The sequence below is a fragment of the Canis lupus genome, chromosome 3 (genome assembly GCF_003254725.2).
Source record: "Canis lupus dingo isolate Sandy chromosome 3, ASM325472v2, whole genome shotgun sequence".
Taxonomy (NCBI): Eukaryota; Metazoa; Chordata; class Mammalia; order Carnivora; family Canidae; genus Canis; species Canis lupus.
In genome coordinates, this window is record NC_064245.1 from 83,735,815 (window position 1) to 83,762,544 (window position 26,730).

General features: G+C 40.1%; 2 protein-coding genes across 6 annotated transcripts in view; both read right to left on the reverse strand.

Moving 5' to 3' along the window:
• Positions 1-226: 226 nt before the first annotated feature.
• LOC112653539 (tetraspanin-3-like) lies at positions 227-4,701 on the reverse strand. The gene is made up of 3 exons (XM_035714118.2): positions 4,554-4,701; positions 3,777-3,857; positions 227-1,601 (listed from the first exon to the last, which is right to left on the reverse strand). Exons 1-3 carry the CDS (start codon positions 4,699-4,701, stop codon positions 823-825), a joined length of 1,008 nt encoding a protein of 335 aa, XP_035570011.1. The 3' UTR covers positions 227-822.
• Positions 4,702-10,549: 5,848 nt separating this feature from the next.
• STIM2 (stromal interaction molecule 2) overlaps positions 10,550-26,730 on the reverse strand; it is a 140,537-nt gene continuing 124,356 nt past the window's right edge. For 4 of the 5 annotated variants that reach the window (XM_035714393.2, XM_025437145.3, XM_025437142.3 and 1 more), the window contains exons 8-13: positions 24,778-24,945; positions 24,489-24,512; positions 23,964-24,064; positions 23,482-23,720; positions 16,766-17,039; positions 10,550-12,207 (exon numbers count right to left, since the gene is read on the reverse strand). In XM_035714393.2, the coding sequence (XP_035570286.1) occupies positions 11,730-12,207; positions 16,766-17,039; positions 23,482-23,720; positions 23,964-24,064; positions 24,489-24,512; positions 24,778-24,945 (1,284 nt within the window). In that variant the 3' untranslated portion in view covers positions 10,550-11,729. The remainder of the gene's footprint in view (positions 12,208-16,765; positions 17,040-23,481; positions 23,721-23,963; positions 24,065-24,488; positions 24,513-24,777; positions 24,946-26,730) is intronic. The other variant, XM_025437143.3, reaches the window with a different exon arrangement.

A 26,730-nucleotide genomic window follows, 5' to 3' on the forward strand; every position in this document is an offset into this window, starting at 1 on the left:
TATTTACTTTTTTTTTATAATAAATTTATTTTTTATTGGTGTTCAATTTGCCAATAAAATAGATTTTTCTATTTACAACGGAGATCACATCTACATACTATTTTGCTAGTCTACATGGGTACATTAATGCTAACGAGTTTAGACTTACGATGAATGGGCTCAATCATACAAACACACACACACACACAAACACACACACACACTAATTGTTTTAAAACAGTAGTGCATACATTATACTCCTCCTAAAAGCCAGCTTTGATTAAAAACTGCTAGTTTCAAAGATCAGTCTGATTTTGAAGATGAACCAAGAGACACACTGTATGATTCTAAAATCTATTTTAGCAATTTTATACAGTTGCTATCTTACTGAACTACAGTATATATATATATTTTTTTAAGGACACTGACAAGGGGCACCATCTGGTGTTAACTTTCACTGCAGCTGGTTTCCTCCCTCTCCCCCCAAGCACCTTTGGCCCAGAGTTCTCCACCATGCAGACTGGAAGGGCCTAGAGATACTCCGGCAGCAGCCCCGTTACTGCAGGGACCTAACAGAAGCAGGCCTAGGCCCTCTTTTGATTCTCTCACACTATGCAACCTGCAAATGGTTCTGAAATTAGAACATAAACTGCCATACTTAAGAACTTAGGAACACGGAGAGTCCGCTAGAACACAGAAAAAGAAACTCCTAGGTGGGCAGGGAAATAGGTGGGCATATGAAGAGCCAAGCTGCTTTGTCCAACACCCGTGTGCTTTAACTAGATGAACTCAGGCCGCCAATAGCATAGACCTGTTCAATTCACCTTCCAAATCAGAACGAGACTAAAAAGCTGAGGCTTGCGTTTTCTCACATGCGTACGTTCCACCGGTGATGAGGAGCTCATAAGCAGGGTCTCTACTCCTTCTGCACAATACGATGCATGCACATAACATGCCCAGCAGCTGAATAGCTGCAAATGCCAGCGCTGCCCAGATAACATGCATCATGATTTCCTGTAGCTTCTTTACAACTAGAGCCTCACATCCCTCGGCATAGAGGTTGGAGGGGTGGGCCAGGCTGCCATTACAGCTGCTGGCGGTCTCTGTGCAGCAGCTAAGAGGGACACTCTGGTTTTTGGTTTCTTTGAACCAGTCTGTATTTTCCCAGTCTGAATAGTTGTGAATTCCACAACAATGCAGCTGTCTCTGTACATAATCGACAGCCCGGCTAGCAGCATCAGGGTTGGTTCCATTGTAGGTCTTATACACTTTCTGAATGCTGCGATCGACCTCAGTTTCCACCTTTGCTCTGTAAACGTATCCCAAAACCACAACAACAACTTCTGTGACAAAAACCAAGAGTAGGATGATGACAAACGTGGCAAGTCCACAGCGGCTTTCTCGGACTGTGGCACAGCAGCCAATTAGGCCAATAATGAAAAGCGGGGCTCCTACAGCTATGGTCACTACCATATGTGCGGGAAGGAGAGTACGCACATCTTCAAAGAAGTGGTCATAGTCCTCGTAAGTGATAAAGACATAGGCTCCCACATAACATAAAATGCCAGGTGCCCCCCAGAAGATGAGGTTGAGGAACACCGCACTGGCCCATGGTGCAGCCCCTGCCCCAGCCACTTGTTTCTATTTACTTACTGGACACCCCCCTCCCCTCCTTCCCAGGACGTAGGCCCCTCGGGGGTGGGTCTTTTGTCTGTTTTGCTGCCTATTGCATTCCCACCGTCCAGAATGGTTTCTGGCACATGGTAGAAACTCAGGATATTTTAAGATTCATCTCGGGGTCAGGCACGTGCCCAACGACACCCCTCTGCCTCCACACACACCCCTGCCCTGGAGATCAGAGTTGTCCGGTTAGACGCGAGAGCTCACCTGGTCCCTGGGGCAGACGTTCCTAATCACTCAAAATCTGTTTCATCCTCTGTCTTCTCAGCAGAACCCCGGTTGTGTTTGGGGGCAGCAGCATGTTCCGCCCAGACAGGCACATGTGCATCAATGTGGAATCATCCTGCGCCCCAGCTTCCCCAGCTGGGGCGGGGGGGGGGGGGCCCTGTGGCAGGAGCACTGGTGGAGGAGCCAAGAAAGACGGTTGCTGGCTGAGGCTTCCTGCAAGCTCTTCCCAAGGGAGTCGTGTCCACTGGCACCCCCCGCCCCCCGCCGTGCTGCCTCTGCCCTTCTTCCTGCCTAGCACGTGACTGGGACCCAGAGGCAGCACGAGCTGACCCGGGGTGGGTGCCCGGCGTCTGAGGGCATCACGGAGCCACCGTGCTACCTCTGGCCTTCCAGGCCTATGAGGAAAACCGAATCCTGGACCTTTCGAGCCCCTGCCTCGTTGTGTTTGCTGGGACTTGCCAGGGAGAGCCACCCTCCTCAAACTTCTGAAGTCAAAATTGTGCCTCCCCCCTTTCCTCTCCTTCAAATCTGGGCCTCGCCATCCACTTGTGGGAGAGTCCGATGTGCTTGGCACTCACCCGGCCAACTGCGTGGTAGCCCGTGGCTTGTTTAGCAGCCCAGTGGGTCGGGGCAGGGCAAGTACCATGGACAAGAGAGTGAAAGGCCAGTCGTGTTTTCCTGTGCAGGCCTAGAAAATGTTGGGTTCCCTTGAATTTCTCTAGTGGGGGGTGGGAGCGGGGGACGTCCCAGAGAGAGTGGAAAGAGGGAATGAGATATTTCCCAAATGTGGAGGAGATGAGAGGAGTCCTTTGGTCTATGAGCTAGGACTAAAATGCAGAGATATAGTAAGTGTTCCCCGAATCAATCAGAATTGTCCCAGGGAGATTTTCGAAAAATGTAGATTTGAAGTCTCTAGCTTAGTATTACACAAAACAGCAATTACCAAGATAGGCCCCTTACATTCCACGTTTGAGAAAGCTCCTTAGTTCCACTGAGTCACACCTTGGCTGGGAACCACCGCCTGAGTGGTTTCATGATACAAAATCCATTACACGTTTAGTTGCGTCCAACAACCCCCCCTCCCCCCGGCAAATTCATATGTTGAAGGTCTAACTCCTAATGTCAGTGTATTTGGAGACAGAACCTACAAGGAGGTAAGTTAGGTCATAGGGTGGGTTCCTAATCCGATAGGACCGGCACGCTTTCTGGGTGTGTGTGGGTACGTACACGCACACGTGCGCCCCGTGTGAAGACACAGCAAGACGGCAGCTGTCTGCAAGCCAAGAGGAGGACTCTTATCAGAACCAACCTTTCTGGCACGGTGGACTCTCAAACTGAGAAAACGGGCTTCTGCGGTTCCAGCCCCCAGTCTACGAGTCTACGGCGTTTAGTTGCAGCCATCGTAGGTGGCGACTACAAAGCCTCTAACGAAGGGTGGTGACCACTCTGCTAATTTTACTCCCCACTGCTCCCCATGTTCTGTCAAGAGTCCTACTGAAAGACCTGAAAGACCCTGAAAGACCCTCCTCACTCTCACCCTTATACTTGCCTCCCTCCATTTGGAACCCAAATTGCTAAATATTTACTGAGTATCTAATTCAGTGGCAGGTGCTCAGAGGGAATTTCAGGCTATATAAACTAGTGTGTTTGCCCTTCAAACTATCTGGAAGCATCGGAGATAAAATAAATACAAGAGAATGATTTTTCCCATGCTTAACCCTTTCAAGGATTTCCCACTGATCTCGGAATTAAGACGAAAATCTTCAGTAAGGCCGGCGAGGCCCTGCAAGGTCTTGCCCCTCTCTGGCTCTCTTGCTACCATCCAGCCATACTAACCTCCTCTCTGCTTCCCGAACACACCTGCTTCCTCCCTCCTGGAGTGTTCCTACACACGCTGTGACCACCACCACCACCTGGGCCACTCCGAAACCTCGAAACCTCGTCTCCTCCTTGCCTGTTTCCGACCGAATCTGCAGGGTTAAGTGCAAATGTCACTCACTCAGCAGGACCCTTCCTGACTTTCAAGTTAAGTTAGACCTTCATTCAGTAATTACACAGCCCCGCGAACTGTTCCCTGGTAGCGCTAATAACAGACCTAGCAATGTAAACGATTATTTATGGGTTTGCGCCACAAGGTAAGGGGTATGTTTATCCTAGTTATTGCCGTGTGCCCGGCATTCAGTGCATCATAGACGACTCCACGATTATTGAAAGAATAAGATCTAACCATACAAGAAATCACATTAATTACCAGATAGGTAGCATAGCCATTAAATGCTGGGCTCAGGAGAGGAACTGAGCTCCAAATAGGACAGGCTACCCGTACAAAGCACACACCTGAACGGAGCCTGGAAGGAAAAGGATCGGATTCTCCTATCAGGCTTGTTCAGACCTCACTCATCATTCAGGACCCAGCTGTATAAATAGGTTTTTTCAAAAGAAAGAGTACTAGTTATTCTGTGCCATTTTGTTCTCTTCCTTCCCTGGAATCTCCATATAGGACGATGGAGATGCAACACACAATGCTGATTTGTGTTGGGGAATAGTCTGCAACTGTTTTCTAATCATTAAATGTACGGATACCCTTAGCAGTCTGAAGCTTGAAGGCAGCAGTGGTGTCTGTTGTGTGTTTGTTCATCGGGCACATCATGTATTTAGTGCCTTACAGGGCCAGTGCTTGAGAGTCAGAGCTGGAGAAGGCCGACTGCCTGCACTGAAGCAGTGAGGTTGATTGGGCAAACAAGGCAAGAGGTGGTAGTGATAGGACATGGCAAGTGTGCAATAAAGCTCTGGACATTCACACAAGTGGTACATCGTTCAGACTGAGGACACGAATGGAAGAGACTTCCTGGAGATATCCGAGCTGAGTTAAAGGTGCAGAGTTAGTGGCCCAAGGAGAGGACACACTGCAGGCAATAGCAGCAGCAGGTGCACGGTCAGGGAGGTGGGTGGGGAAGCAGCCTCTTTCTGGAAACCGCATGCAGTTCTGCATAACTGGTTAGGTTGTGTGCACGATGGCAAGCCCCGAGGCTGGCAGGATAAGCGGGACCCGGAACATCAAGGTCTTTCGCTAGTCTGCTAAGTTTGTATTTTATCCTACAGGCGATGGAAAGGCAGAGAAAGACTGTAATCAGAGAAAATCCTTTGTATGGCTTAGCTCACCAACAGGAGGATGAAAGAGGGTGAGGCTGGCTCAGTTAGCTTGTGCGAGCGAATAGGCTTAGAAACGAAGGACGCAAGTCCCCAGGGCGGTAGACAGGGGCATCAGCAGAGATGCTCAGGGATGAAACGAACAAGATTTGGGGATTTGACGGTAAATGCATCCTTTCCCTCCCGACTGAACCCTCCTTTCCTAAGGTCCTATGCTCAGTCCTATTTCCAGGTTTTTTCTGACCTTGAAAGGTAAAATGCAACCTCTGGTGACATCCAGGCTTCATTTTATCCTCTCCAATCCAACCTGCCTTTCTTTTAACTTCTTATCATGCTGCTTTCTGGCTACAGATGTACATCTTGAGCATCAATAGAGTCTTTTCAAGGAGAGTCAAACTTGAATAGCTGGTATTTCAAAACCAAACCAAGCCATATTCTTACTTTTTCCTTTCCTTTTCCTGAGTGGTGGCATCCAATCTCCCTAGAATCTGGTGCTACCGCCACTCAGGGACCAGAGGTCTTAATGAGTATTTCAGCAGTTGACATTCTCACAAATGGGGAATTAGCTCATGTGGATTTTTTGGAACCACGATGCTTCGATTATAGAGGTTATACTTAAGAAATCAACACACGATAATCCTAACAGAATAGCAGTATTAGGGTGGCTGCTATGTCCCACAATTATTTGCAACTAAAATGTGGAAGCTTTAGCACAGCAGAGGAAACTATGAGCAAAACAAAAGGCACTCTACTAAGTGGGAGAAGTTATTTGCAAATCATATATCCCATAAGGTATTAATATCCAAACTATATAAGGAACTTACACTACATACTATCAAATAACTCCATTAAAAAATGAGCTGAATAGACATCTTTTCCAAAGAAGACACACAGATGGCCAACAGGTATTCGAAAAGATGCTCCATGAAATCATTAGAGAAATGCGAAATAAAACTGCAAGGAGCTATCAACTCATACCTGTCAGATTAACTATTTTAAAAAGAAATAACAAGTATTGGCGAGGATGTGGGGAGAAAAGGGAACCCCCATAGCACTGTTGGTGAAAACGGAAATTGGTAAAAATTCCTCAAAAAAATTAAAATTACATCATTCAGTCCAGCAATTCTACTTCTGAGTATTTCCAAAGACAACAAAGCACTAATCCAAAGAGCTACATGCACCCCTATGGTCACCGCAACACTATTTACAATAACCAGTATACGGAAGCAGCTCAAGTGCCTAACGAAAAAGTGAATAAAGATGTGGTGTGTATATATATACATATATGTGTGTGTGTATATAACAACAAAATCTTAGCCATTAAAAAATAAAATAAAATCTCTCCATTTGCAACATGAATGAACCTAGAGGGCATTATGTTAAGTGAAATATGCCAGAGAAAGACAAGTAACCTACAATTTCACTCATACGTGGAATCGAAAAAACAGGGATCCCTGGGTGGCGCAGCGGTTTAGCACCTGCCTTTGGCCCGGGGCGTGATCCTGGAGGCCCAGGATCGAATCCCACGTCGGGCTCCCGGTGCATGGAGCCTGCTTCTCCCTCTGCCTGTGTCTCTGCCTCTCTCTCTCTCTCTGTGTGACTATCATAAATAATAAATTTTAAAAAATTTTTAAAAAAGAAAAAAAAAAGGAATCTAAAAAACAAATGAACAACAACAACAAAAACCAGACTCAAACTCACGGATACAGAAAACAAACCGTCCGTTATCATAAGTAAAGAGGACTTAGGGGGTAGGCTAAATAGATGAAGGTTATTAAGGGGTAAAGACTTCCAGTTATAAAGTCATGGGATGTAATGGACCGTGTGACAAAAATAGTCAATAATACTGTAATAACTTTGTATGATGACAGATGGTTACTCTATTTATCGTGGGGCCCACTTTGTGATGTATACAAACACTGAATCACTATCCCATACAACCTGGAACTAACAGGACATTGTATTCCAGTTACACTTCCATTAAGAAAAAAGACCCTAAAATGTGGCAATCTGAAGCAAGAGATAAAGAACCATTTTGACCTTAAGACCTCCTAGAGCCTGACTTTTGCAGGGACCTGGAAACTGCCAGGGCAACCCGGGAAAAGAGTGGGAAGCAGAAAGGGAAGCTGTGCTGCTGCTCCGAGGGCTGGAGATGTGGAATGGTGTGTCCCTGGGACAAAGTGCAGCACTGCTCTCACGAGGGGGAGCCACACCGTCTGCTTTACCTGGAACTCGTTGCTCTCTACCGCTTTTGGAGGCTGACGCAGTCATCGCAGCATATCCAGCAAAAAACGGGAACGTCGGGACAATGGAGAATCTGGCAGATAAAATTCTTTAACTCCTGCAATGATCCTGGGCATGGTCTCACTGCCTTCACCCTGGTAAGCAATCAAGATCTGGACTGAGGCCTCCCAGCCATGTCCTACCCGGGCCTACAACAAACCTTGCCAGAGACCGGCTCCTTTGAGAGCCACCGCAGAGACCTGTAAATAACCTCAGGAAAGCCCAATCACGGGGCTGAGGTAGAACCCTGAAGGTTGGTCTGGAGCCAATGGGCTCAAGATAGGATCTGGCCTACCTGGGTAAATCTGAAGGAGAACGTCTTTCAACAAAGACTACCTTGTTTTAGGGCTGGGATGTGCGGAAGGAAACTTATCAGCACGATCAGGGCTTACACGAGATTGCTCAAATGCTGTGTTTCTCTCTGATAAACGGACCCCAGGACGCGCACCCTCCCAGCTATTATAAAGTGTCTGGCTGGACCTCAGCAACTGCAAGCTCATTTGCTGGAACTAGACTACTAGTTAGTAGAAGTCCTAAAACTGACTTGCCTTTGGGCCTGTATGTTTCAGCCATAGCAAACCTCTCCACGTCCTCGGCCAATTAGCACCACTACATTGTCCTTGATTTAACACTCTTGGGCTATAGAACTCCTTCCCCATTAGCTCCCATCTACCCAACATACGGTTTACAGTTCTATCATTGCCCTTAATTACAAGGATTTTTGTTGGATCTGTCTCCCCTGTTAGATACTGAGGAGTTCCTTTACGGGAGGTACTGGTGACATCAGTTCTCTGCACCTGCAGAGCTGATGATCGTGATGCTTGCTACATGATAGGCTATTAAATAACTGCTGGATGAGATTCTAATATTATCTCTTACCTGTGATTTTTTTGGGAAAAAACATTCAAGATCTAAAAACAGGAGATCAGTAAGACTAAACCTTATATGTAGGTTTCCTTTTGCTTGCTTTTAAAAATAAACATGGAAAATACAAATATAATTTTTAAAAATCACTGTTTTAGTTGGTAATTGAAGAATACAAGAATAGCTACATTTGAAAGACAAAAAACACTAGGACCCCAGGAACTTAATGGGCAAAAGACATAAACAGACAATTCACTGAAATGAAAAATACATAATATGAAAAAACTTTCCAACCATACTAGACATTATTCACCAATTAAATTAGCAAAGTTTTAACCAAATGGTAGTTCAGAAGTGACAGTGTGAAGTAAAAGGGCACTCATACACTCCAGTATTGGTGGGTTATAAACATGACTATATGCATAAGAAACCTTAAAAATAGTTACACTCAAGGTATATACATAAAACTAGGGGTGTGTATATACATACATATAAATTGTCTTTAGGCTTTCCTATATACTTCTAAAAATAGATATTCTAAGGAATCAAAATGTTGATTAGAATATATGTGGTAGGTATGACTTAGAAGTTGACACTACCACTTACTAGCTATGTGACCATCAACAAATTATTAATTTTCTGGGCTCAGTTTCCTCATCAGTTAAGATGATTAAAAAAAAACAAAACAAAAACCAGTACCAACCTTAGAAGGTGGGTGTAAAGATTATATGAGAATATATATTCGAGTTTAGAACTGTGCCTAGTACATACAAAGTGCTCAATAATTGTTAGATCCTAGTATTTTACATATCAGAAATCAGAAACAGCCTAATGATTAATAATAAAAGAATGATTTAAAAGACTCTGGTAATGCCATGCAATGGCATATTAGAGTCACTAAAATGTTCATGAAGAGTTTTTAATGATGTTTGAGAAATGCTTATATTAAGAGAAAAGCATGATGTAAAATTAAATACATATAGCATGTTTTCAATCATGTAACATATATATATATATATATCAACATAGAGAAAATGATCTAGCAGGAAACAAACCAAAATATCAAAAAGTTATTTGGGGCAGTAGAATTTAACCCGCTTGCTGTTGTTTTTCCTCTTTATATTTTTGTATCATGAATTGTTTTGTGCAAGGAGGGTATTACTACTTTTCTAAACCAGAAAAACACCAGTTTTATAAGATTAATACGGTAACAAATGGGTAATTTGAAAAACTGACACTAATGCCCAACTCTTCACGTGTAAATGAAGTAATATAGAAATGATTGTGGCTTTCTACAACTCGATTATTCTGTTGAATTTACAAAGAGGGGAGCACTGTACTAACACCAAGCAAGTACTGCAGGCAACATGGAAGCAGTAAAAATCCCTTGCTTGAATTTGTTTATAAAGAAGAACACGAAATTTCGCACAAATCACGCGTTCCCTAAGACAACCCACACTGTACTTAGGCCAGCCTCTTCCACCCCAGAGCCCACGGGCCAGGATCAGAGGTTCTGACCCAGAATTTCCTTCTAACCTTCAAAAGGGAGCGGGGCTTTGCTGGGGGTGGCGTAGGGCCATTCCTCTTCTCACCCCACTCCCTGCCCCAGCAGCTTTTACCTCTCCTACCTATGGAACTACACGGTTCTCACCCTTTCTGCAATTTCCAAAGGAAAGAACTGTCTGGTTGTAAGAAGGAGAAAGAAGATAAAGATATTACCTTCACCCTGAAGAAACTTTCCAGAATGCTTTTCAATGCTTTAGGCACATGACCACCCCCCCGCCACTTCCCCAAACAGCTTCAGTGCCATTATTCCTCAACTCCTGACCTTTCGGATAATCTTACCTTCTGATTAGTCCAAAACACTATGTGTGCTTCAGTTAATCAATGTCTGCCTTTATAGCACTGTCTCTTAAATATATAAATATCTGTGTATATAAGTATCATTCAAGACCTTCGGTTTTTAACAACAGTACTAAAGAGAATAAACCACCACAATTTTCAGAAGACTTCAGGAAATGGTTCATATTCTTCATAAAAATATTTCTTTGAAGCATACCTCAAAATAAACTTCCTACCAATCAGCATTTTCATCTAAGCAGGACACGGTTGGACATTACGGATTTTAGCCATACTGCTGAAAAACCACTCTAGCTAATACGTATGTATCCACTGTTCACCCAGCTGTCCATCCACACTGCATTAACCAGAGCACTTACGACTGAATTTTTAGAAGTAGTTTAGGCAAAAACTCCCCGTGTTAATGTACTTTGGCGCTCTATGTGACAATCTTCACAGTTAAAGCTACCCTTATAACCTAGCGGTTTAAGGAACCCCAGGCTTTACAAATTAATACAACACAATCTAAATGCACCATAAATTTATATTTGTTAATCTTGATATTAGAACATTTAAACATTTCAAACTACATAAAAATATGACAAACAATATAAAATGGAAAGAAATTTGTTGACAACTTCCAAAACATCACTATTTCTTATAGTGCAATTAAGCAATAGAACAGCTTATCAGCTCTCCAGAAAATGTATAGTGTTTTTAGTGGAGTGTCATCAACAAAAATCAACACAGTCCCACACAATAATGTCTCCAATTTATTATCTTTTCCACAGTACAAATTCTTCACAAACCATAACTTCTTTGCTGTTATTCAAAGTCTGTAAACAAGTGCCTGAATCCCCACGTCCCCGACCTCAGGTTAAGCTTGTGAATGTAAGTCCTTCGATCAAGTTTTAACTCTTCCACGTGCGTAAGGAATCAAGAGCCTTCTCTCCTTAAATTATTTATATTTTATCATACAGCCTGCAATGCAGTAAATCACAGTGAAAGCCCTGGGAAAAACGAAACAACATGATCTTTACAGCAGGACTTGGAACTTTATAATATTAAATGCATTTAAAGAAGCTTCCCATAATAAAAGCGTGGGTTTTCATTTCCAGAAATCAAGTCAATTAGAAACCCTAGGTTCTACTTAAAAACCCATTTGATCTAAAAGTGAAAACAGTCCCCTATCCATAGTCATTTTATAAACTCTATACAGTTTCACTTGCAGAGATTTTTTTTTCCAGTCTGGAAAACGGTAGTGCAATTAATTTTACTTTAAGTCATTTAGTCCAGGATGTAAATAGCTCTGTGGAAAGATAAGAAGATGGTGTGGTAAACAAGAAATTTTTGCAAGCCCATGCTGGCTTACTAGTCCATTAAAGCTTGTAAGTCCATAGTGGCTTTCAACAAAATGTTGTATATACATCACGAGTAACAAAGCAGAAATAAATAGGCAGAAATGACTGTAAACTGTCTCATCACTTAATGATTTTTCAGCAATAACTGGCTTGATGAATTGATTATATAGTCATTTAAATAAGCAGACAGTAGACAGTTGCCCTTAGGACATTCCACTATGGCATCCAGTCTGGAAAGCCCCAATGGAGTTACATTCCTAAAATTAAAACAAAAAAGGGGAATTGGAGGATGGGAGATTAAAGTTTAAAGATGCCACTTGAATGAATTCCATCAAGTCAGCCAGTTCACTTAGATTTCTTCTTAAAAAGGCTTTTAATTTTTGATGGCTTTTTGCTTTTCTCTCCATTATGACAAAGATCATGCGGGATGCTGCTTATCCTGGTGACGTGTGGGGCTTCCTGAACTGCTTTACTGTCGTTGCCGGCCGAGGAGCAGGATGTGTGGCGAGGTTTAGGCACCGGGATGCCACTAGAAAGCTGGTTCATGCTACAGGATTTCTCCAAGATGCCATTGTACACTTTGCTGGCAGGACTGAAGATCATACTCTTCGTTTCTGTCAGACCTACACAATCAGGAGAACCCCGCGAGATATCTGCAGTTATGGGTGAATCTCCTCGGGATGAATCCTCTAGGGAGAGCTCATCTCTCGAGATCTTTCGAGGAGACAATGTTTGGTATATCTCAAGGCTCGAAGGAGGAGACTGTTTCCTTCCAATGGAAGAATTTAAGGAGTCACATTCTGAGGCTGTGTCTGGCACTTCCCTGGATGAGACAGAGACAAAGGTAAAATTTTAAATCGATATTTTCTAAGACGACTGGCAGATATGCTAACCAATTCTAACTAAAAACCATTTTTTTAATCTATCAAAATGTAAAAGGGAAAAATAGTAAAATTCTACACACATTCAGACGAAATTAGAAAACTACTTTTAAATGGCATATCAAAACTCAATGTTTAATATTTAGCATAAACTATAATAATGAAATCTTGCAACCTAAGAAACATAACCCAAGTACACCTTTCTTCACTTGTCAGAGAAATGAAAATGTTTCAGGTTTACAGATTTTTTTTTTCATCTCAGCTATTTGGGTGTTTTCTTTTAATACTGAGTATTTTTCTTTCTAAATCACATAGTTGACATTATGTATTTTAAAAGGTGAACTTTAATCATTCACTCCCTTTATTTCTTTAGTTATTAAATTGATGAAATTTAACTTCCTAAGGAAGGAAGGAGTAGAGTACATTAAGCTAAAATATAAGTTCTCCCAAGTTTAGAAACAGAGGAAGGAAGCTGAGGTACATGTGAGTGGGGTGGGGGAGGGGGAGAAATGGGAGGCAAAGTCAGCAACGTAACGCTGTTCTTAAAAAAGTAGACATTCAACAAATTCTCATAGGTTTATTCCTTTGTGATCCCCCCACCTTTCTCCACAATAAAGAGAGAAGAGAAATAAAAAGGATAAGAAAAATAAAGTTCACAACCATAAGGCCGACACACAGTAGATGCTATCAGCCATTCAGGCACAATATCCCTCGAATCCAACACTTGTCACTCCCCCACTGCTACCGTCCTTCCTAAAATACCAAGCAGTCACCTCAATGATTTCCAGGGCTTCCTAACTGATCTCCCTGCTTCCCTTCATGTTCCTGTCTCCTAGTTACTTCTCTACAAGGATGCAAAGGGGTTTTTAAAAACTCAGAGCGCATCATTTACTTGCTCAAAACTTTCCAATGTTTCCTCCCGTAGTGAGGCTAAAATCCAAAGACCTTGCCAAAGTCCACAAAGCCCAGTAGGATGAGGCTCCAGCTGCAGGCCCCACCCCACCATTTTCTGTCTCATTACACTATGGCCTATGGCCTCCTCCTCCCGACACGCCGGTCCTGTGACTCCCTGGGGCTCTCGCACTTGCTCTCGCACTTGCCTTTCCCTCCGCCTATTTTCTTTCCCTCCATCTCTACATGGCTTACTTCCCCCATGTCATTCAGGTCACACTGCTCAACTGTGCCTCTCCAGGGATGCCTCCTCAGCCACTCTATCCATAACAGTATTCTCCTTTTACCTGACTTTATTTAGCACTCCATAACATCCCACTACCTAAAACGATATTTTACATTAACTCTTCAGGGTCAGTGTCTCCAGAAGACAGAAGACTTAATGAGGACAGGGAGTCTTACTAAATTCTGTATTCTCTGCACTAGAAGAGTGAGTGGTGCGCTCACAGTGGGTATTTAATAAATATGTGATAAATAAGTGAATGAGGGAGAAACAAATGAAAGAAAAGAAAAAGAGAAAAGATCTTGGATCATAGGGATCATGTCTTATTTTTGTATGTACCATATGGGATACAAATATTGTTCACTCTATGAGAGAAATGATTAAGAAATAAATAGTAGAGTCAAGGTAAAAAGCAACCAGCTGAAGAAATAAGGTGGGAGAAGGAAGAGAGCTGAAGACAGAATAGAAAGGCAAGGACACATACGATCATAATCCACCAGCTAGCACGAGGCCAGAACCTTGTCTCACTTGTCCTGGCAGCTCAAGTTATTAGCAAGTGCACAGCATACAGCAGGGAACTAAGTTCATATTTATAGAATAAATGAACTACATGCTCTGTCACCCTGGATGACCTGTGATTACTGTCATTATTCCCACAGTGATATTACTTCTGACATGTATTTCGTGTTAATATCGCATTTTAGATCTGTATCTTCATTGCTCAATGTTTTTGATCATTCCTATGTACTTCACTCGCACACCTTTGTGCAGATTGTTTCTACTACACTACAAGCTCTCAGAAGGTACAAAATCCCCTGGGCAAATAAAGACTTAAATGATGCTTTCATATAATACAGTTACATGTGCTGCATAATTTTCAAGTGCTTTTACAATATGATAACGGGGAGTGCTAACAGAGGGCAAGAGGAAGTTCAGATAAGAAATGACTCAGAAATGGGTCACTGGGAGGGACTTTTCTGTTAGCTTCTTTTTGGAGTGGATATCCATTAAGTATACAGCATATATCTGGCTTCCAGAGCCAGATGCTGATTTGGTTACAATTTTATAAATTTACTTTCTACTCTGCTATGTGGTTTGAATGCTTTGTGTGTGAAATTCTAAACTAGGTTAAAAATATTTCAAAAACTAGTCTCTAAAATCTAAATAATAATGTGAAAAAAAAATGATCTAAGTTAGGAGACCTAGATTCCTGTCCTGGTCCTGCCCTCAAGCAGCTGCACAACTTTGAGCAAATCACTTAAATTAATCAGGTCTCAATTTCCCTGTCAAAGTAAGAGAATCTGAGTAATCTCTAAAACTACTCCACATTCTAACATCCTAATTCCAAAACAAATAATAATCTGAAGTGTTGCTTCTTCCGCATAATCAGTTAGATGTGGAATTCAGGTATAGTATAATCAATCTCAGACTCTTTAAAATGTCCCACTTTTTCTAGAGTATATACCCTTTAGAATGCTGAAGTTAATTATGTATATTATTTATGCTTTTCATTTTTTCTTACTGTGAGGTATAGATGAATTCATGTCGGTTTAATGCCTATATAACAAGACTCAACCCAAGGTACGATTGAAATGATCACATGTACATAATGCATAGAACATAAAAGATCAGTAAATAGTAAATGTTATTACTATTTTGTAAGGATTCTAGTGGTTTATCACATAAAAGACTAAATGAAGAGGAGGAAAAGTCTTCTGAATGTAAATTCTCATATTTATGGGCTAGTTGTGAATTTCTGACACTATTATTTGAAATGATGACTAAAGGTTTCCATAAATGCAAAAATTCTATTGGACAGCAAAGTTCTAGAGTCTTCCTATTTCCATGAGCCACACAAAATTAGTTCCATCACTAAAACCATCTTGCAGGGGACTATAGTTATATTGCAACTGTTGTACAAAAAATCTACTCAGAAAGTGCTCCCTGAGCAAAGCTGCCTCAAATTCTCCAACCGTAATGAGGACACAAACTTTGGATTATCTCCTCAGGAATACGCCATAATGATCTTGGCTATGCATAAAAATCTACTTTCACTAGGAAATAAAACAATTATGTATGAAAATTATTATCTGATGGTGATGCCCACTGAAGAATCATATGATAGAGAAGAGACATAAAAGGTCACTGAGAGCACCCAGCCCGTTCCCTCTGGTTTTGTTCTCGTGTGAGGACAGTAAGACCTCAGGGCTCCAGGGCTGCTAAGGGTGAGCAAAGTCAGAAACCAGCATCGGGTTCCCTGTCACGTACTATCACACTGCTCCTAACAAGGAATGTGGTTTGGAAGGAGGGATCCTCAGCTGCAAAGGGTCTCCTGGAGCACGGTGCTCTGCAAGCTGGACTAGGACACAGTGCTGCTATACCCATTTTATACAAATTCTTACATTTTCTTACACCTTTGGCATTTGATATTTTCTGTTTGCTAGCACAGCAAGTACTAGCACATAACAGAAAAAAAATCATTAAGTGGCAACAAGTATTTTAAAAACTCAGTCATATTTAATGTATCTTTGTGTTCAAGTATATTTAAGTTCCTGCCTTTGTATTTTACATATAAAACTGTTTGTAAGACAAGTGTGCGTTCTGAGACTGGAGTCAATTGTGTGCAGTGGTCTCAAAGCAGCTATTCGTCCAAGTATCTACCAGTGCCCGTGGTGGACAGAACTCTAAGATGGTCCCTAAACTTCTAGCCTCAGTGGACACACATTTCCTCTCCCAGTTACTCCATCGGGCGCTAACAGAGCTGCTGCTATGGAGGGATTCTACAGATGTCATTAGGGCCCCAAACTAGTCTATCTTAATAGAGAGCATTGTCCAAGTGAGCCTTTTAAATTGGGCCCAGAGATTAGAGACACAGCAAGTCAGAGGTTCCAATGAAAAAAGGGACTTGACGGAAGGCCAGTTTCTGCAGGGGGCTTTGAAGATGGGGCCTCTTGTGCAGCTGCTAAGAACTGGGAGCAGCCCCCCGGCTGAGAGCAAACATGGAAACCGCGACCTCAGTGCTATAACCACAGGAACAGAATCGAATGAGGTTTGAAGTGGCCCTCACGCTCCAGAGAAGAACAAGCCTCGCAAACACCTTGAGGCTAGCCTTGTGAGACCCTGTGCAGAAAACCCAGCCACATCAAGCTTGGACTTGTGCAAACAGAATGAGAGCTAGTAAGGGGATGTCACTTGAAGCCACTAAGTTTGTGGTAACTGGTTATGCAGCAACAGAAAACGAATCCACTGTGGCGCTCCTCCCCACCCCGGGCCCCCCTCCCACCCACCCAGCCCAACAGAGACTGCAGGTGGTTCGCTGCCAATACCATTGCTTTTCAGCAGAGAAGTAAATGGCCTCCTCCTCCTCCTCGTTTCGATAAAGGACAGGACAACTTGACACTGAGAGGATGTCGGGGTCAGGGGAAGGCAGGGAGTGCTGCGGGTGCTGCGGGTGCTGGGGGTGCCGAGCGTGGGCCTGGTGGGGCGCGTGCGGAGGAAGCTGGGCGCGCGGGCACTGCGGCGAGGCCGGCACGATGCTGCGACGGGAGCGGCACAGGCTGCTGCTTCTGGCTAGTGACCCCGCGGGCTTGGCCATGGTCCCTGGAACCAAGCAGAAACACACACACATGCTATGAAACCAATGCCGCCTCGGCCCAGCGCAGACACACAGGCCTGCGACCTGCCCTTCCTCACACCAACCCGCCCGCACCACAGTCACCCCACCATCGTCACCGTCCTCCATCACCAGGACTGCTTCCCAGGAAAGTGAAGAAATACAAAATTAAAATGGGATAAAAATGAAAACAGGGCTAGAAAATAAACAGAAGAGAACATAAACCCATGAGGCCCTAACGTAAAATGTGACATTACCAACCACACAGGCTTGAAAATTTACCCAGGATGATAAATCTTTAAATTCAAAAATCATTATACCATAGTTTTAAGGAATCTGTACTTAGCAAAACCTTTTATGAATTTTACTGTTAAGAAAACTATCAGTGTAAAAAAAAAAAGGTAGAATTTTTCAATAATAGGTGATATCTCTTGAGATAACATGACTTGTCTGAACTTGAAGTTTTATTTTTCTTCTATTTCAAGTTTTAATTAAAATTTTAAATTTAATTTAAATTTCTAACTAGTTAACACATAGTACTGGTTTCAGGAGTAGAATTTAGTGATGCATCACTTACATATAACACCCTGTGCTCATCACAAGTGCCCTCCTTAATCCCCATCACCCAGTTAGTCCATCCCCCCCCCACCTCCCTCCATCCATCAGCCCTCACTGTTTATGAGGCAAACTTATGGTTTGCCTTCTTCTAAGAAGTTTTAAATCAAGTTATTTAAATACTGTCTCGGAGCCAGTTAGGCAGAGGTCAGACTAAAACTTGTTTCCTGAATGTGGATTACTATGGAACTAACCAGAAGCCTTAGATCAACTTGTTTCTGCTGCCACTCTCAGCCTAGACCCATGCAGGTAGAAAACTTCCCCTACATGCTTCATATCCCCTACACTACATTTCCCTGACTTTGTTGAAACAGCTCTCCTAAGTTAGAACAGCCTTTGCAGGCTGAAACCACTCGTTCTGGTAAAACTCTTAGGATCCTTCTCACTCCCTAACATTCTGTAAACCCTCATTCCTACACCCTTTTATAAAAATGTATTCCTTTTGAAGTTCACGCTATTAAGCACGTGAAATTGCCACCTCTACTCCACCTGTCACTTCCCAGGCATTCCCCATCCAACCCACCCAACCGATCATCAAACTTGAGCAATCTCTTTTACAAATAAGACCTTCCAACACCTTAACCAATCATGGTTTCCCCTCTTCTTGAGGCATCTATGCCTCCACTCACTCTAAAACTTTCTCTTGCTGTCATTCAGCATTGCTCCATTTTTGATATTATAAATCAAGACACACAACTGAGATTCTGACCACGTTTCTACCTTTCTAGTTCACACATTCTGCTCCTTCCACTTGTCTGTTCCACTCTCTACCCCAAGCTCAAGCACCTTACTCTACTGATCAGCCCTTCTGTTGCCTTTATGTTCATCTTCTATTTCCCAACAGCATTTAAAAATCAATGCTGAAACAATAAACCTAAAAAACAAATGGATAAACAGCAGCAGCAACAAAAAACCCTCTTCTAGCCTCAGACTGTTACCTCTCTTCCCTTTTATGAAGAATTTTATCTGTTACTTTCTCCACTACTTCATCTTAACTCATTCATCAAAGAAAAGTGTAAAGTGCTCACATAGTGTTGCAACTGTTCTCAACAAAGTCACAATCTACTTCCTTGTTGCTAAATTCAACAGATGGCTGATTCTTTCCCTGACATTTGACCAGCACCTGACATTGATTATTACTGTGTCCTTCCCTTGACTTCTCTAAACACATTCACACACTGGCCTGCTTTTATACAACAAAATAAAGACAAATAATATAAGTGATCTCCTCAAATTAGGCAGGAAAGAGTTTGGCAAAATTTTAGCAGCCACTGATTTAAAAGAAAAATCATTCTTAGTAGAATAGGAATAAAATTAATTTCCTTAACTTAAAAGCAATCTACCAAAAACACAAAAATATATATATTTCATGGTGAAATATTGGGAGCATTCTCTTTAATAGCAATTGTTATTGCCTGCAATCACCACTTTTACTCAATATTTTACTGGAAGTCTTATTAGCCCAGAAAAAAGATAGGGGGAGGCATACGGACTGAAAAGGAAAAACAACTTTTTATTATTACACACACAAACACACACACACACACACAAATCCAAAAGATTCTTACAAGAATTCAGTATTTCTACATGTAAGATCAGCTTAGAAAAGTCAATAGCAGTTCCCTTTACATTGGCAACAAAGCAATTTGAAGCATAATTTTTTTTTAAGAAAGTTAACATGTTAACTACAGAAACAATCCTATGCGGTATCCAGAAATTTATCTTTTTTAAAAAAAATGTGCAAGAATTGAACAAAGAAAAAAAAATTTTTTAAGATTTTATTTATTTATTCATGAGAGACACAGAGAGAGAGGCAGAGACAGAGGCAGGGGGAGAAGCAGGCTCCATGCAGGGAGCCTGATGTGGGACTCGATCATGCCCTGAGCCAAAGGCAGAAGATGCTCAACCACTGAGCCACCCAGGTGTCCCAGTACAAAGAAAAATTTAAATGTTACTTAAAGACATAGAAGCAGATCCGAATAAATGAAATTGATGAATAATAATGCTTCCCAAAAACATGAATAAATTCAAAGAAATTCCAGTAAAAACTCAATGGAGCTTCTCATGGAATTTCATAAACTAATCCTAAAATTCTAATTGGCCAAGAATAGCAATTCTGAATTTGAATAATAAGGAAGATTTAGGCCTTTCAAACCTCAACAGTTACAACAAAACTATAAATAGCAACTAAAGCAGAATGGAACCAATGGAACAGGACAGAGTGCCTGGAAGCACCTGTGCACCAATGTAGAGACAGGGGATTACAAACCGGCAGGGACAGAGCGGGAATGAGGCTGGGACAACTGCTTATCCATACATCAGGAGATATATTTAGAGTCCTATCTCACAACAGGAACAAAAATAACTTCCAGGTAGATTAAAAGACTAAGGGATTAAAGCAAATCTAAAATGCTTTTAGGAGAGCAAACAACAATCTATCATCTTCTGAAAAATACATAAAAAACAAAAATCAGATCCATAAATTTGTCATTAGAAATGTTTTTTCAAAAACCCGTATGATTAAAAAAGAAAACAAATAACATAGTTCAGTAAAAAAAGAAGTCAAAGCCTGGTAAAAGCTATCTGCAAGCATCAAATAACCAGAAAATATTTTTAAAACTCTCTCAGATCAGTAAGGAATCTTGCGAGAGATTCCACAGTAGGAACAAGCAACTCAGAGAGAAAGAAATCTGAATGACAAACACCAGTAGATGAACTGGAACTCAATCTCAGTATCATCAAGGAAACAAAAATTTTAATAACCCTATGGTATCATATCACACCCATTCAAGTGACAAAACAAATAAATAAGATCATTCCAAGTACTGGTGAGGATACGGACAGATAAGCACTCCTACCAATGGTGGGTGTATGGGGGACAGAACCCTTTTGAGAGCACCCTGCAATCACCAGTAACAGCTGCCCTCCCAACACCATTTTCTAGGTGTCCACCCAGAGAAACTCTCAAAAATTATGCATAAAGAGATAAAGGTAAGATAAGGACGCTCACTGCAGTACTGTCTGTAAAGGCACAAAAAGTACAAAGAACCTCTTTCGATAGAAAAATGGATTAATAAACTAGTTTATTATTATAATGAATAAATAGATACACTGTGGTTAACTCATACTAAACCATTACAGTGAATTTAATGAAGCTGTATATGAACACAGAAAATTTAATATACTTGCAAGCAAAAAGAGTTGTAAAACATTACCTACAATTTGATAACAGTAATGTAAATTTTTAAACAATTATGTCTATTGTTTATAGATACATCTGCAAGTAAATAAGTACAACAGGCTTTAGAGTGATATACAACTTCAGAAGAGTAGAAGAGGGATGCCATGTGGTTTAGCTATATGTATAACAGTTTATGTCAGAAAAAGGGATGAATAGAGCAAAATGTTAAAATTTGTTTATCTTTGTAATAGGTGAACATTTTATTTTCAGTGCTTTTAAGTACACCTGAAGGAATTTATAATAAGGAATTTTATTTTATTTTAAAGATTTTATTTATCCACGAGAGCCCAGAGAGAGGCACTGACATAGGTAGAGGGAGAAACAGGCTTCTTGTACGAAGCCTGATGCGGGACTCGATCCCAGGACCCTGGGATTACAACTTGAACCAAAGGCAGACAGTCAAGCATTGAGCCACCCAGGCGTCCCTGTAATAAGGAATTTTAAATAAATTTCTACCACATTCCCACTATGAATATTTAGCACATACTATAAAAGCAATAGGAAAAAACTATCATCTCTTCTACCACAAAGAGCTAACCTTTGATAATATTTTGTCTGTCCTTTTTCTTTACACATCATTAATACAGACAATATTACTCTGTATATAGTTTTACAATCTTTTACTTTCCTCTTACCATACCAAGGGCATGTTTCCTTGTCACTATTCCACACTTACACAATTCACACATACCCATGGTACAAATTTAAAACTTCTCAGAGGCAAGATTAATAAAGAGGCCTTTATCCTACCCTAGACTCTAGTCCAACTGCCAAGAGTTTCTTATTTATCAGGTCTAGAAATCATGCTTTCATACTAAGCAGAGTGGAGTATCACTGTTATGCCACTGGGTGGAGGCAGAGCTCTCAAATTGTAATCTTTGGCAGCAGTTATTTTTCAGATAACAAATTTCATCACTGAATTTCTAAATCATCATACTAAATTTAAAATCAACTCCTATACTGCTTTCACATTTCAAATTCCTCTGTATATCACAATCACTGAAAACTTAAGATAATTATTGACACACAGACATTTTGCCCTATCAAGAACTTAAAAAAAAAAAAAAAAAAGGCAGCAACAGGAAAAAAAACTAGTTAACTTTAGGGAATACATTATTATGCATACTTCTGATACAGAATAATTATGAATTCTAAGGAGGAACCGTGACTATAAAAAGTTACAGTTTTCAAACAAACCCATACACTTATGAATCAGTGTTGCATCTGGCAAGCTTAAGGGCATATAATTCAAATAAACACAAGCTGACAACATTCGAACAGCAGACCTGGCCCAGATCTACATACAACGTTGCATCTGTAACTATTTTGCATCATAGGACAAGTAAGATGAGTAAAGTCACACATTCCAGGATTCACTGCATTTATAATCTCCTTTCTTCCCTACTGTTTTAAAAGTTTAGTGTGCCTACCCAACTGACGTGCATCATCTGTCTGTCCTTAAACCAGAAAATTAAGGCCACAGAAATGAACACAAGGGCATAGTCATTTACTATTTATTTGCAAATTTAGGGCTTTACTTCATGAAACTGTTCTAATAATTAGAACCCTCTGTCAATCATAATGTCAGGAAAAAGGTAACAATTGGATTAAAAACATTCAAACTGGAAAATGTTTATATATCACGATTTGTCTTAAAACTAAAATCTCTAAGTTTTCAACCCATCAAAGATTAAACTCTGCTTTTCATTCTTTGGAATCTTGTTGTACCTACAGTTTCAAAAAGGTCACACAGATTGGGAAAGTGCATCAGTCAGGCAATAACAAAGATGAAAAGTTTTTCAAAGAATTTCTAATATAAGAATATACCATTTTAAATTCAAACTGTCTATAATTTTGCAAAAAGTCCAAATACTAATAAATTCTAAAAATAATTAAAATCTAAAACACTTAAATTTTACCTTCCTACCAAAATGTATTCCTTACAATGTAAAAACTCAAAGAATACAGCATAACAAGGCTATATATGAAATTTGTATACCTGTTAAAACTACCTTTGGGAGGAGCTCCACTTTCTAGCAATGAAAAAATGTTTTTGTAAACATAAGCACAGTTTCATGAGTTAAAATACAGCAAGATAATGGTCTTTCAATAAGAGGACAGAACTGGAAAAGCAAAACAAAACAAACAAAACAAAACAAAACACCATGCCTATTGGGAATGGCAACTCAATTTCAAATAAAAGACTGACACAAAGTCACACAGTTGGTTAGTCAGTGGCACCAAGATCTTCTCCTAATTTTTACTTTCTACTATAGATTAAGCTGCCATTTGAAAGGATATTTACCCTCAAAGTTCAGCACTTTGTTCCTACAATATTTAGCAGGTAGGAAGCATGACTATATGTGTGTGTGTTTGTATGTATAGAGACACACACCTGATATATTATTCTCTCACATGGTAAAGACAAATTATTAACCACAAAAGGAAAAAAGACAAAAAGAAGAAAGAGCAAAATTTTTATCATAGATTTCAAAGTCAATGATTCATAAAAGGCAAGGTAGAAAGTTACCTTAAAAACTGTACCAACTCTGTTTTTTGGACTCCCAACTTACCAGGAAACTGTGACACTATTGGGGGCGTATCTTCATCTAAATCATCAACTCCTCCAGCAATTGGATAGGGTGGAATGGAGACTCTGGGCATCACCACCCAACTGTGATCAGAATATAGGGAAGAGGTCAAGCTGGGGAGTCCCGAGTTGTGGGCTATCTGAAAGCCACAGATCTTCTCAATCTGCTGCCAGCGAAAAAGTCGTTCTCGTAAACAAGTTGTCAGTTCAGAGAGTGCTTTCCTAAAAAAGCCAAGGTAGGAATTACTTGTTGCGTCAAAGAATCTTCAATATGGCACTAAAACAGGTAACTACGTGAACATACGGAGGCAATAAACTAATTGCAAGAAGGAATCACTCCTCTTTAAAATTAGTATAGAGTATGGAATTACAAAAGCTTAACTGATAAAGTAATATATGAACTCTTTGTAAATTACACATTTCAACATAATACAGATAAACACATAGCTAAAATAACATTCTTACTTTGCTTCCAGAATTTTGTGATCTACCTCATCAAGGGAGGAGCTATGTGCAACATGCAGAGTCCCAAAGACTGTGCTTCTTTTCTTTTTAATTTTCTCTGCCTAGAAACCCAAGGAGAGAAAAAATAAGGGTAGGTTTGGAAAAAAAATACACACATATTAATGAAGTTTGTTCTGAATATATTAATAATCAGAAAATCAGTAGAGAATTATATTAGCCAAAATAAAGCCCTAATTTCCAAAAAAAGAAAACAGATGAGGAAGAAAGCATGCTTTCCTAAGCCAATCAACAAAATTCAAAACTTTGTTCTGGAGAATTTTTCTCTTATTTTGATGGTTCAGAAAGACCTCAATCTTCCATTAACTAACAAAATAACATTAATCATATCCTACTGCAATGAAGTGTTAGTGAGTGAACTGAGGTTTTTTTTTTTTTTTTTTTTTTTTGCTGGAAATCAGATTAAAACTTAATCTCATTTCACACAATTTAATAAGAGTCAGACATTAATTTCTAGTAACTACTAACCTGAATCAGATATGAAGCAGCAACCTAGAGGAGAAAAGCTCTGTATAAAACATTTATGATAATGATAACAGGGATGATTTTTAAATGACACTAAGGTCATTCTGAAAGGTATATACTTGTCTAAATAAACTAATTTTACTCTACGGCCTATGACTACGAGAGTCAATTTACGAAGTAAGTTCCAATTCACAAAAAGAAGCTACAATAATAAAATTTTTATTCAGATCTTTGTATCCCGATTGGTTAATCGCTTCAAAAATTTATTAAGTTTCGAAATATAATAGAGTACCTCATCCTTAGCAATAGCTAATTGCATTTCAGCATTTTGTCTTTTAATATTGTAGTACTGTACTTCTACTTCATGTGTTAACTGAAGCCATTTTTGAAGTGCATCTGGAACAGACCAGCTGCTTCTGAGTTCAAATTCTTTTTCAGCCTTTTTTAGAGCCATTCGAACCTGGAAGAGAGGGAGGAAGGGAAAGAGGAGGGGGAGAAAGGAACAGAAGGGATGAGAAAAGAAAGAGGAAGAGAAGGTGGGGGGAAGTTGGGAGACGGAGAGAGAAAAAGAAATTTGTTTTTTTAAAAAATATTTAAATAAAGATGCATTTTAAGAAATTAAGATTTTTACCAAAATTAAGAGAAAAGCCAAGTTTAGTTATACTCTACATAAACATTTTTTTTAAATCACAAAGTCTAAAAACAATGTATTTCTAACATTAAAACTAGAGCTGAAGTTTTTAAGTGCATCTTAACTCACTAAGCAAAGCTGTGAAGCCAAAGGGTAGAAAGGGCTTGCATGGATCTTAAGTTGCATTATTTAGTTTTTATATTTTATAACAGCTAGATTCTATGGACAGAAGAAAATTCCAAGCACATACAAACTGAAACTGGTTACATTCTTCTCATTATGTATTTTTTGTTTATGGAGTAGAATATAAAGAAGTATCCAAAATATGATGAATGCCTGTCCTACTATTCTGTCCAATGTTCCCAGGAGACACCACTGTATGCCATTTTAACTATATATTCACTTTTTAACATAATGATACCATATTTTGAAGGTTTTCATGACATCTTCTTTATGGTTAGTTATTTCTCACTTTATAAGCATATCTATCTGTTACAGTCCGTTTCACCCACTTCTACTCAATTCACTGCTTCTAACATACCAGAAAGTGGATAAATCAGCATTTGCAGACCAAGTGTAAATTTCAAGAAAATAGATTCTGAGTGAGACTCTACTTGATTTTTCCATGAGAAACTATGCATGGGCTTCAGTGTCAGGAGGTCAAAGTCTTCCTTCAAGCTGCCCTTTAGGGGAGCCAGACAATAAATAGTTAGAAAACTAAAATGCTCAGCGCATCCGTTGGTATTAAACTGTACGGGAAAAAAACTCTTAAAGAAAACTTAACACAGAAAGAAGAGACAATTCATTCTTGATATGATTCACTTAAAAACTAGCAAGAGCTCAAGCTAAAGATGTGTAAAGGTACATGATGGAACATAAGGAATTGTGAATACCACACTCAACACCTTCAGACAAAGTCACAATGAACTGTGGAGCATCCTGCCTCTGGAGCACTATACCTACAAATTATTTTCCTCAAAGCTATGTAAGGTAACTAATAACTCCACTCCTAAACTTAATGTGAAGAAATGTTTGACCTGAACAAACACAATTTACTTAAATAAACGTTACTGTATGCCAGAATAAACTAGGAGTACTATACACAAGTTTCTTCTGATAAACAGAACAGCTGTCAGTGCAGAAAGAAAATTATGTAGAGAAGTATTTTTTTAAACTCCAAAATTAGGGAATAAAAATCAGAATGGAACAATAAGTACAGACTTTACAAGTAAGGGTAAGATAGCACTTACTCCACTTACTGAAAACAAATCCTAAACAACATGTGCCCGACACATCTCACTGTGCAATGCGCTTGGGACAATACTGTGTTTAGTAAAATGGCTGGCTAAGCTGTGTGGTGTCCCAGCTAATCTTTCAGGAAGAGAGAATCTGCGGTCAGGTCCTGTGACATGGAGCTCCATATAACACTACAAAGTGTAAGTCAGCAGGCCCTCTTTCTCACAAGATTTTAAAGCTGAAATTGCTATACAGTTCTCATTGCCGAGGAAGTACACAGAGGACCTATTTCAAAATGAGGCCAAACAATGTTTCCCTTGACTGTCAAACAATGTTTCAAAATTTTGGAAATCCTGACCTTCCAATAATAGCAACTAT